The 12,335-nt window shown below is 31.7% G+C and overlaps 2 protein-coding genes across 5 annotated transcripts; one reads left to right on the top strand and one right to left on the bottom strand.

The window, feature by feature from the left end:
* The first annotated feature begins 2,361 nt into the window (after positions 1-2,361).
* On the top strand, positions 2,362-4,978 carry LOC105173454 (uncharacterized). 3 transcript variants are annotated; one of them, XM_011095194.3, is made up of 3 exons: positions 2,363-3,832; positions 4,332-4,575; positions 4,675-4,978. In XM_011095194.3, the coding sequence occupies exons 1-3, from the start codon at positions 2,751-2,753 to the stop codon at positions 4,828-4,830; spliced, it is 1,482 nt and encodes a 493-aa protein (XP_011093496.1). In that variant the 5' UTR covers positions 2,363-2,750; the 3' UTR covers positions 4,831-4,978. The 3 variants fall into 3 exon arrangements, with proteins under 3 accessions (XP_088731899.1, XP_011093496.1, XP_011093495.1); XM_011095193.3 differs by having other exon boundaries at positions 2,368-3,832; positions 4,332-4,593; XM_088875773.1 differs by having other exon boundaries at positions 2,362-3,832; positions 4,332-4,978.
* Positions 4,979-5,206: 228 nt separating this feature from the next.
* LOC105173455 (large ribosomal subunit protein eL43) lies at positions 5,207-6,961 on the bottom strand. Of its 2 annotated transcripts, XM_011095196.3 has the most exons (5): positions 6,853-6,961; positions 6,100-6,139; positions 5,702-5,790; positions 5,517-5,599; positions 5,207-5,430 (listed from the first exon to the last, which is right to left on the bottom strand). In XM_011095196.3, the coding sequence occupies exons 1-5, from the start codon at positions 6,853-6,855 to the stop codon at positions 5,367-5,369; spliced, it is 279 nt and encodes a 92-aa protein (XP_011093498.1). In that variant the 5' UTR covers positions 6,856-6,961; the 3' UTR covers positions 5,207-5,366. The 2 variants fall into 2 exon arrangements, with proteins under 2 accessions (XP_011093498.1, XP_088731900.1); XM_088875774.1 differs by lacking the exon at positions 6,853-6,961 and having other exon boundaries at positions 6,100-6,145.
* Positions 6,962-12,335: the final 5,374 nt, after the last annotated feature.

Here is a 12,335-nt window from a genome sequence, read left to right as displayed (position 1 = left end):
TCGTTTTGAGAATGAGGTAGGTATAGGTAACTGAAATTACATATATATATATGTATACTTGTTTGTATACTTGATTATAAATTATTACTTTTTTTGTTTGAATTACGTTGTTGGTTTCGCAAAGTTTTCATTATGTGCCTATCTGTAGTAAGGTGTAAGAAAGACGAATGAATGATTTTGTTGTGCTATATTTGATTGTTCAATGAAATTGAAAGATGAATTTATTGATGGAAATATTATAAATTGTGATAAAGTTATAACTTATCTAACAGAGAGCATATTCAATTGTTTATGGTATTCTGAATGATAATGATGATTATGTGGTTGATGTGACATGAAAAAAAATATGATTATATAGCCAGGTAACATGGCGCGCAGTGTACCGGAGCAATTCGATAAACGGATAATATACTATGCTGGTATATATACCCTGAGATAGTGTAAGGGATGCCATGTTTGTTATTATATTTTGTGCTGATATTGCTATACACTAGGGTAGTATGGGGATATCACATTCGATAGTTATTTTTATGTTATATATTATATACATTGACTGAAATGATGATTTTTGCCAAAAAAATCATTGGCTGATGTGCTCCAATTAGGGTAAGTATGGCATAAGAAAATAAATGATGATTTTGGATAAATTGTACTATGGTTGAATGTATGGTTATTGCCTATTGGTATTGGTCACTTTATGTATATATTGTGATTATATAATGAATACTTGTTGGTTGGTGTGATTGCATGAATTTTGTCTAACTATGTATGTATTTGTATATATATAAGTTAACTAGTTATACTTATTGAGTATACAACTTATTTTATGTCACTGTGACTATTTGATTTGAATCGTTAGCCGATCAACAATATTACTTGGTGGGGTAGCAGTGATGTATTGAGTTGGGAGCTCTAGCTCTACAGTTACATAGATACTAGACTTTCACTAAGTCAGTATTTCAAGTTCTTTAATAACTAAAAACTTGACTTTCTCCTTTTATTTATATTCATAAAAGCTAAGATTGATGATTAAATACAATATATTAATGACGTATGTCATTTCATGATGTTTATATAATATATTGCTGAAAATAAAAAATATCTTGTTGGGTTTAAATGTGAGTTTTTTATGAGATGGAATGTATTTATAGAGGGGGTGCTACACGCGACAAGTAACCTAGTGCACCACATAAGGATTGTATTATGGATCCGTCTCTTTATTTTGTATTGACCCATTTTGTTTTTACTTCTGGTGGTATGGACTATATCCTTTAGAAGAATTTTGATTTTTATTTTCCCATTGAAACTTATCTTTTACCACGTCTAGCACCAACATTATTCCATTATTGTTACCTTTTGTGCCATTCGCTTCAAGTGACGGCATGGAATCAATGGGGTGTGTGTGCCTGATGGTTTTTCATTAGGTGCTCGTTGTTTTATTCTGCAACTAGAAAACATGTGATTAACTTAGAATATTTTTATGAATCTTCTTTCTCGATATTCTTGTTGCAAAACTATATTAGAGGCATGAAATGTAGAGAATATTTTCTCTAGCATATCAGCATCCATGACTGTTTCACCATACAATTTCAGTAGTGAGGTGATTTTGAAGAGTGCAGAATTGTAATCAGCCACAAATTTGAAATCTTGCGACCTCGAGTCATCCTCCATAACGAGCTCTAGGGAGAATTTTTCGGACTTATAGTGCGCATATCTCTCTTTTAAATTATTCTAAAGGACAAGACGGTCTTTTATAGTTAAATATTTCATTTTAAATTCTTTATGACTGTGGTGTCATAAGAAAAATATTATTTTTGCGCAATTCTGTTGGAATGTCTGATTTCGTTGTTTAATTGTGTCACCAACACAACTTTCAAGTGAAGCTCGATATAGAGGATCCATAATAAATAATTATTACTAGTAATGTCTAAAGCAACAAATTTAAATTTTGTTAAACTATTCGATATTATATTTTTTACTAATAATAACAATCAATGTAATATAAAAGGTTAGAAACTACTCGATTTGGTAACATGTTGAAAGAGAAAATAATAAATATGTCGTAAACTTTCACTGTCTTTTTCAAATACTCAAACAACATCGTACGTCTACCATTTATAATAGTCTATTAAGTAACAATGTAATAATGACTTCATTAATATAAAATGTATAAATATTATTTAATACTATTAATGGTCATTCATTCTTTCTATTACTTTTATAACACACATGAACATATGAATTTACTATAATTTGTCAAATCTTAAAAATATGGATACAATTTACCCATAAGTTTAAATTTATCATAATGTCGTAATATAAAAATGAATGATTGAAGATTATCGGCCCACATCGCGAAAATCATGTAATATACATAGAATAGAAGCTGAGATGCAGAGTTTTGTGTTTTTGGTTTGTGTGAAGTCAAATGGGTCGTCTTCTTTCGCGGGAGGCGCAAATTAATGTTGCCCGAAACACCATTGATTCTACACCTCTGCTCCACTTCTTCCCTTCACTCTCTCGTCCTCTCATATTCAGAACCTCACAATCGTCCACTATAGGAACCCCGAGAGATGATAGACGCCACCATTGTTTTGAGTTTCCACCCACATCACGCACTGCTGAGCAAGCAAGAAAGACGAGACTTTGGAGGAAAAAGATTGAAACTTTGGTCCCTTGTGTGGTTGTTGGAAGGTGGAGGGATTTTGATTTGATTTGATTTGATTTGGGTTCGGTCTTAAATCTGTGTAATGCATCTGAAAAAGTCTGAAGAAGAACAAATCAGGAGAGAAAGCAGTGGCGTCTCCTCGGATTTCAACCCCACCCCACCTCTGCCCCCTGTTTCCCTTTACCAGAAACATTCCCAATTTTCACAACCTCTGCATTCATCTCCCCGCCAGCCATCTTCTGCTTCTTCCTCTGTGACTAGTCCTCCTACCCTTGAAATTCTAATTGATGATGAGAATAAGCAGGAGCAAGAAGAGAACGAGTCTTTTCCCCTCAAGCCCACCCTTTTCAAGAGACCCCATCTTCAGCAGCAATCCTCCGGTTGTCTAACCAAGAATCCAACTTTATCAAAGTCCCTTGATGGATATAGGGTTTCTGCACAGAACCCACATGCGAAAACTAATCTTTTCCGGAATGGGGCTCGGAGGTTCTTGAGCCATTGCCACCAGCTGCCTCTTCGCATTCATCTTGTCCTCAGTCTCCCCTTTCTATATTTTATGGTAACCTACCCTTCAAGGTCCTTCATTCTCGATTTCCTCTTTGCATTTGCCTTCTCCTACGTGCTGCTTTTCTCCCTGAATTTGACCGTTCCACGCCTCCCCACAATAAGATTGTTTTTTGTTAGATCATTGCCGGTTAAGATCAGAAAGAAGGATCACGTGTGCCAGCCCCATTTACCGGTGGTTTGGTCCATAGGGTCGTCGAAAACTGTGGATGAGAATGTGATATCACTATCGGGGAGCCATGTGCAGGACTATAGCAATGGGGATGTTTATGAGGGTGAGTTTCATGAGGGGAAGTTTAGTGGTGGTGGGGTGTATTACTATCATATGAGTGGGAGATATGAGGGGGATTGGATCGATGGGAAGCATGACGGATATGGGGTCGAGACGTGGGCAATGGGCAGCCGGTATAGAGGGCAGTATAGGCAGGGGCTTAGGCACGGTCTTGGGGTGTATAGGTTCTACACCGGAGATATGTATGCTGGGGAGTGGTTTAATGGGCAGAGCAATGGCTGGGGAATGCATACTTGTGCAGACGGAAGTCGGTATGAGGGGGAGTTTAAATGGGGTGTGAAACATGGCTTGGGACACTATCATTTCAGGTGGGACATATGATGCTTTTTATTGTTTCAATTAACAGTCTTGTTCGATGACTGTTTCTTATTGTTCATTTGTTTTATGATGCTTCTTGTTTGATATTTGAATCGCTCAATCCTTCAGCACTTGCCTACAATATTTCTTTTGGTTGGGTCGCACCTTTGTCTGAATCTTATTTCATCACCTAGTTTTCTTGTTGCTTGATGAAGCTCAATGTTTCGAAGAATAACAAGAAGGACGATCGTTTTTCTATTATAGATGTGGTTCGTATTTCATCACCTAGTTTTCTTGTTGCTTGATGAAGCTCAATGTTTCGAAGAATAACAAGGACAATCGTTTTTCTATTATAGATGTCGGTTATGATCTGTCCAATCGGGTGGTATCTGCTATATCTGCAGTTTCATTATGACCTCTTGAATCTTGATGATTCAGTAGCATCCATTATGTCATCAGGTCTTCCTTAAATGTGATGAATTCACCAAGTCAGACATTGTTTTGCAACAGGAATGGCGACAGATATGCTGGAGAATATTTTGCTGACAAGATACATGGATTTGGAATCTATTACTTTGCCAACGGCCACCGTTATGAGGGGGCTTGGCACGAGGGTAGAAGACAGGGTCTTGGAACATATACTTTCAGAAATGGAGACACTCAATCCGGCCATTGGCAAAACGGGAGTCTTGATGTGCCAAGCACACAGAGCACCACCTATCCTGTTTCCCGCATTGCTGTCAACCACTACAAAGTGCTCGACATTGTTCAGGCTTGTTCTTACATATATATCACAGTGTTCTGCAAAATTCATCTTTGGCTCATGTCTAAGAAGTTTTCATTCAACTTTCAGGAAGCCCAACAAGTTGCTGAGAAGGCTCAGGCAGCAACAAAGCTAGATGAGAGAGTGAACAAGGCAGTAACAGCAGCTGTCTTGGCTGCTAATGCTGCTAGAGTGGCCGCAGTGAAGGCTGTGCAGAAGAGAATGTATCATCCAATGCAAAAGTGAAAGATGATTTCTCAAATGCAGTGGTGGAAAGATTCTAGCACAAGGATTTAGGAAATTCAGAGTTGAACAATTTTTTTTCAAACTTTTGGAGGCTATTCTTGGAAATAGGTACGATATTTTGCACCGGTGCTAGGGGAAAACCCCTAAATCAATCCAGCATTAGGTGTGCAAGTAGCAACTGCAAAGAATTTTTTTGTTCTCAGATCAAGTCTTTTACTGGCATCTACTCTGAGAACACATGGATCTTACAATCCAAATAGGCAAACAGAACCAATCACAAAACACCCTGCAGAGGATTAATCTCATGTTCACAAATAGAATTGCAATTAGAAAAGCTAGAGTCCACAACTCAGAGCAGGCAGGAAAACAGTGAATATACCTTCAAAAAGACTTCATGATTTCATGGATATCATTAAATATTGCAGGAATTCGCATTAATCGGTATCAAGCTCACAAGAGTCAAGACTAAAGTAACTTAAAAATGAAACTGAAAACTTCAAAAAGGACAACAATGCCAAAAACCAACTCAGCTAAGTTTAACTCTCAGTCTGCTCCCTAAGCCTTCTGATGGTGCTCCTAACAGTCACAGCACTGGCAGTGCTGCAGAACAGAGAAACATGAGTTAAACCAATGAAACATGAATGTGTAACATCACAACATGAAACGACACTGCAAAAGATTATTACTTTAATGTGTAGGCGCCGCCAGCTTTCACTTTGCCGCAGTCTTTGCATCCCCAAATGCCAACAGCCTTCCTCTTCACTGCATACTGTGGCAGCAGCATTCATTCAGACACAGGAAGTATAACCGATCAAAGTCGCAACGAGAAACCAATAACCAGTCATGATATAAACTGAACATCTATGTATACCTTTCCGCAGAATTCACAGAAATACTTGCTGTGCTGACTCACTTCCATTTTCTTAATCTGCTTTCTCAAACTAGCACCATAACGGGTGCCTGAAATGAATGAAACACAGATCAAGTACCGCCCAAGTAATATACAAATATAAGTTTTAGATTAGTTTTAGCTCCAACAAGCAAAAAGCTAGAGTATTATTTCACAAACCATTAGAACACTTGCAATACTTAAATTCTATTGCTTGCCAACTATTTTAATGCTCGTGGAGATTTAACGCTTAGCACAAACATGAACACTAGAATTTTTACGCAATATTTACATAAGAACAAAAGAAAAATGTAAATGTTATTGAGAAAACAAGTAATTATAAGATCCGCAAAGGAAGTAATTACAAGATCAGCACGCACCATATTTCCCAACAATACCAACCTTCTTGGTTCTCTTGGCCTGCATAAATCAGAGAAGAATTTCAGTGGAAAAATACAACCATGGAGGACCACATAGTACGGCATACATAAAAGATTTATACGACCAAACAAAATTTACAATGAACAAGAAAAGCTACAAAGCTGCAATCCCATCAAGAACCATTAATTGCAAAACTACATGTTGAAACAAACAGATTCTGTATGAAAGCAATCAACAGTGTTTTACATAGCGAAATGATTGTCCGCAATTGATTTTTTCCAATAAAGTAACTTAAATGCAAATAATAAAAGTGTGAAATCGAACTATACTAACATGAACATCTAAGTAAAACTAAATGTTGCAATACTCCTTTTAAGCACACTCATCTCTATTAACAAAAAGATTGCCGCACATCAGTATGAGCTTTTCCACTTACAAATACATTCAACAATACCAAACACGCCTCACAAATACTGATAACTAGAACACAAAAGATAAAACACCACAAGAAACCACACCCGAAACAAAACTAAACAAGAAATTATTCAATCCAATCAACACCAAAACCATTAAACACATCCTCATAATACTGTCATTAATCGCAATTTCAAACCGAGAAATAAGAACAACCCTAATTCATAAGCTTCCAAAGCTCTTTACAGTTTGAGAAAAACATAAGAAAATCACCGAGCAGTAGATTATGCTCGCCAAATGTACGCGAGCGAGCTCAATCGAGCGAGAATGAGGATTACCATTGCAGATTAGGGCGACGGGTACGAAGAAGGAGCTCCTCGGCAAAAACCCTAGTTATTGTCGCTCTTAGTATCGTTCTCTGTATATATATACCAGAATTACCTGAGTGGCCTGTTATTAATCAGGCTTTCCGAGCCGAATCGATTGGGCCCAAATTCTTTGCTTTTGAATGTAATAGGCCTCTCTGGCCTGTTGTTTCATTCTCTCTTTGGGCCCAAATTCTTTGCTTTTCTAATGGGCCTCTCTGGCCTCTTGTTTCATTCTCTCTCTATATATATAAATACATATATATACACATTAGCAGTCCACGCACAAACGATTCGTGAACAAATAAAAAAAACTATGATAAAAATATTAGGGTAAGGTGCCAATAGATTAGGCCAAAATACAGACTCTCTTCACTTTGCAAAATCGTAGCTACACCCAAGAGGTTATAGTTGTAATTACAATGACACTTCCTATTCGATTACAAAACTTGCACAAACACCTTTTGAAAAATATTACACTAACACCCCTCATAGAATGTAGTTGTAGTTTGCAAAAGGTAGAGGAAACCCCTCAAGAGATGTAGCTGTAATTTTACAAAAAGTTGGGGTGTAGGTGTAAACTGCCTAACATCAAGGGATGTTAATGTAATTTATCCAAAATATTAATATGCATTAATCATTATGTTTAAATTATTTATTTTGGTCAATTTTAATACATATATAGCATCAAGCAAAATGATACAGATGTAGTGTGAGTTGAGGAGAAAGAAAGAAGTTTCTGAGAAATAAATGAGCAGTAAGGTGAAAGAGAAAAATAATTGTAATTGTAGGTTTATTAAATATATAAAAATTTGAGTGGAAAAACAAAATATATGGAGAATGGAGTGAGAGAAATATGTTTATTTTTTCATAAGAGGCGATATCCTTTACGATTCCATTTAGGGTATGTTTACCAGTAATTTGATAAAAACTAGTTATTCAGTGGGTTGATCCGATTCTGGGCCATACATTTAAGTAATTCTAATCACGCACAATTATTGTTGATTAGAAGTCGAATAGGACAACCCATTTGGAATTGTGGATTGCTCCTCTTTATGTTCTCAACTTGTCCAAACCTAGTAAACACACGAGTAATAGTCATATATATAATCAAAAGAATCTTGAAATCAGTAAATGACTTACAAATCAATCATTTATCAAATAATCAACAAGACAATTACAAATTTGCTATTTAAATTGTTTATCCCATACAATGAAGTAAACACGATCTACATGTATAAATATATTTATCATACACATGTTTGTTTGTTTGTTTTTTAATATTTTGCATCTTAAAGTCAAATTTAAATTCTTTTCAATTACAAAAGTTTATATCTGAGCTATAATAGTGAAAAAAAGGTAATTGTTAACTTAAATAATTCAAATTTTTAACACAGAAAATTAAGTAACAAATTGAGCATGATGAGAATATTAAATTAATAAAATATTGCACGTAAAATATTATTATTAATTTGGTATTAAAATCAAGTTTTAAAATAATTACTCTAGACTTTTTCTTTGTTTTTTTTTTAACATACATACGAAGAATTACATCTCCCATTTCTCAAATATATTTAAAAATTTTGAACAAATTTATATTTATTCATTTTTTTTTCCATAAAATGTCCGATAATTGGTTAAGCATACTTTGTTATTTTTTCCCAAAAATATATATATGGGTTATTAACGTGGTTTGTAATATTAGTCTTACACTTTCTAAAATAGTTAATATTGATACCATATTTTAAAAAAATATTACAAAGTTAGTCCCACCGTGAAAGATTTGCAACATCTCAAACTAACTTTGTAATATTTTTCTAAAGTGTGGGACTAACTCTGCAATATTTCTTTAAAAAGTATGAAATTAATATTGCAATATTTGGAACTAACTTTACAATATTCTTTTAAAGTTTGGGACTAACTCTGCAATATTTTCTAAAGTATGAAATTAATATTGCAACGGTGGGACTGAACTTGCAATATTTTCTAAGAATGTGATAATGTTGGCCTTTCAAAAATTATGAGACTAATATTACAAATCATCTTGCATTTTAGGATCGAAATTATAATTTTCTCGTTATATATGTATATATCTATTATGCTAATTTATTTTACTTTAATTTTAATTTAAATTCTTAAGCTATTATTTGCTTAATTTTCCAATACTTTCTTGAAAACTATTTTCTTCTAGTTCAAGTGTAATTTAGAGGGTGTTTGGACCTCAAAGTATCGTATAAGATGTTTTAAAATTTATAAACTCTTGAAAATTGTTCGGCAATTTTCTTTTAAGAGATTATAAGATCCGAAAATAGAATGCTTTGGATTTTATAAGTTCTTTAAAAAAAATTAACTTGACCCAATATTTTGAAAAACGTCTTATAAGCTCTTTAATCTTAACATCCAATAAACAAAAACAGGCTCATAATTTTGTTAAATTTTCACTTTTACCCTTTTATATAATTGACTCTCCCCTTCCCAAAGTATGATTATCTATTTATATAATTTTAAATGCTAATTATTTGATGGCTTTATTTGTTAATATAAAAGTGTAACGCCAAACACACTCACCTTATAAGCTCTGACATCTTATTTATTCAAATACTTTAAAAGCTTATTTAAAACACTTTATAAGATGTCGGAATTTATAAAATATTTCGAATAAATTTAGTCCACAACACCCTCTTAGTCTTGATTTAAGGTGTGGAATACTTAAAATACATAAACGGGTAAATTACTATGACCTCTCATGAGATTTGGCATAATTATGAATACCACCTCATTGTTTGAAAACTTATCAATATCCCCTAATTTTAACGACCGTCTAACAATTTGCCCAATCTGTTAGGCTTTCATCCATATTTTTATGATGAACTGACCAAAATGCCTTTTGTGGATTAAAAATTATAATTTTATTTATTTTTTAAAAATATTATTTTTTTATGGACTAAGTGGATGATTTTTAAAAATTTTCCATCCATCACATTCAAATTCTTTATAAGTTTTACTTTTTGTAAACAAAACAAAAAATACAGTAAGAAAAAAATGACAATTTAATACGTCCGTTCAAGGATTACATAACTTCATCGAATATTAGGGGGTATTTGTAATTTTTCAAACAACAAGAGGATAATCGTAATTATGTCAAATCTCAAAAAATATCATTGTAATTTATCCTACGTAAAGAGCAATATAAATAAATAAATATGGCATAATAAGCAACTTTTCGTAAGTATTATATTTATTAACTTTAGGAGGTAAATGCTACTCAAAGAGTATTTACTCCAAAATTAAATACCACAATTTTATATTTAATATAATTTGGCATTTGGTGTTAAAATCCAATTGTAGCCCATAATTTTTGCACCACTAGCTCTTAAGTAGAGTATGGTCCACACTTAATAGCATTTTAATTAAAGATAAATTACAACAACTTTTTTTAATGTTTGGTATAATTATAAATACATTTTTGTTGTTTGAAAAATTACAGATACCCCTTTACGTTTGTTAAAATTATATAATCCTTATGTAGATGTATGAAATTGTGTAATCCTTAAATAGAGGTATGAAAAAACAAATACCTTACAAATAATTATATTTACACTTCCTGATCTATACGTAATTATATAAATCATCTCTATCTTTTGTGTAATTTTAGAAATGACTCCCGACAATCCAAAAATAAGATAATTTGTGTAATAATCTTGACGTTTTTTGGGGTGTTTATATAAATGATGTTGATATTTTAATAAATATATATATAATTTTTAAAAGATAGGAGTGGTCCTAAATGTAATTATCCCTATATATTATCAACAAGTTTAATCATATCATATTATATTAATAAATCCACAACAACATTCCGAATGAGTGGATCTAATTAAATGCAAAAGATATGATAATTTTTTTGTTTCAAAATTTGAAACATTTAAAGTAGGGAAATGACAATTAAAAGGGGAATTGTGAAAGAATAATAGTTTTCTTTTAAGTTGTTGATATAATTAAAAGGGGAGTAAATATAAAATATTTCTAATTATTTTGTACGAGTAAATTAGATTGAAAAGAAAATACGAATTTTTATAATTTTACTGATGAGCTCTTCCTCTTTATTTTGTATTAACAAATAAACAAGTTAATATTATATTAAAATAATTTGTAGTATATGAAAATTTTAAAGATCTTATCTTATTAATAAAAATATTCATCAAACAAAACAAGAATATTTTTTTATTTTTATTAATAAAAACATTCATAAAAATTAGTATTGTTCATTTATTCTAAACTATTCAATGTAAATAAAATAAAAATTATTATCAATCTCCTCAAATAAAGAAATTAAATTCAAGCATTAGCACTTTTATTGGTGATTTAATTACCTTTTTAAAAGATTATGTATCGGTGTTATCAGCGGGACTGAGAAAAGAATTTGAGGAAAATTACGTATATGGGTAATAGAGTAAATAAAAATAGAATATGTACTTTTTTATCCTTTTGGCCTCATATGTTCAATTTTCGTTTAATTTTGGATATATATTCAGTTTTACTTCACCTCCATCTATACTCCCTAACAGAACATCAAACTTATTCTTATACATCTATTTCTTTTATACATTCAGTTTTTATCCCAACCAAACAAACCCTTAAATATTAATGATGCATAAGAATTATGAGTTCATAGAAAAGATAGGTGAATTACATTGATTTTGTGAATGATATTTAATGATAATAAAAATGAAAAATTATTACAGTAATATATTAAATATAAAAAAATTAGTGAAATTAATATATAACAATAAATAAAAAATAAAATCTTATGAAAATACAATATTTGCAAATCTGAAAAAGATTTAAATGAAAAAATCGGAAATGTGGGATCCGTAATATTGCAATCTCCTTATACATCCATTTTTACTTTTACTTCTTTTATATATCCCGTTTTTATCCCAACCAAACAAAACCTTAAATATAAATAATGCAAAATCATTATAAGTTTTATAGAAAAGATACGTGAATTAGATTGATGCTGCGAATTATATTTAATGATAATAAAAATGAAAAATTATTACAACAATATATGAGATTTATATATATATATAAATAAAAATTAATGAAATTAATATATAACAATAAATAAAAAATAAAATTTTATGAAAATACAATATTTGCGAATTTGAAAAAAAAATAAATGAAAAGATCGAAAATGTGGGATCCGTAATATTGCAATCTCTTTATACATTCATTTTTACTTTTATTTCTTTTATACATTCAGTTTTTACCCAACTAAAGAATCATTTTAAGTTTTATAAAAAAGATACGTGAATTAAATTGATGTTGCGAATGATATATATATAAATAAAAATTAGTGAAATTGAAATATAACAATAAATAAAAAATAAAATCTTTGAAAATACAATATTTGCGAATCTGAAAAAGATTTAAACGAAAAGATCGGAAATGTG

The sequence above is a fragment of the Sesamum indicum genome, linkage group LG11, assembly GCF_026168435.1.
Source record: "Sesamum indicum cultivar Baizhima isolate 11 linkage group LG11, ASM2616843v1, whole genome shotgun sequence".
In the NCBI taxonomy this organism is placed as follows: Eukaryota; Viridiplantae; Streptophyta; class Magnoliopsida; order Lamiales; family Pedaliaceae; genus Sesamum; species Sesamum indicum.
Note: the sequence above shows the minus strand (reverse complement) of the source record. Positions and strands in the feature narration are given on the sequence as shown.

Excerpts from the sequence above, each read along its gene's own strand:
- LOC105173454 (XM_088875773.1), top strand. The coding sequence starts at position 2,751 with ATGCATCTGAAAAAGTCTGAAGAAGAACAAATCAGGAGAGAAAGCAGT. Across the intron at positions 3,833-4,331 it reads TTGGGACACTATCATTTCAG|GAATGGCGACAGATATGCTG; the intron begins GTGGGACATATG and ends GTTTTGCAACAG.
- LOC105173455 (XM_088875774.1), bottom strand. The coding sequence starts at position 6,145 with ATGCAGGCCAAGAGAACCAAGAAGGTTGGTATTGTTGGGAAATATG. Across the intron at positions 5,600-5,701 it reads TCTGTGAATTCTGCGGAAAG|TATGCAGTGAAGAGGAAGGC; the intron begins GTATACATAGAT and ends CTGCTGCCACAG. Across the intron at positions 5,431-5,516 it reads GGCGGCGCCTACACATTAAA|CACTGCCAGTGCTGTGACTG; the intron begins GTAATAATCTTT and ends TCTGTTCTGCAG.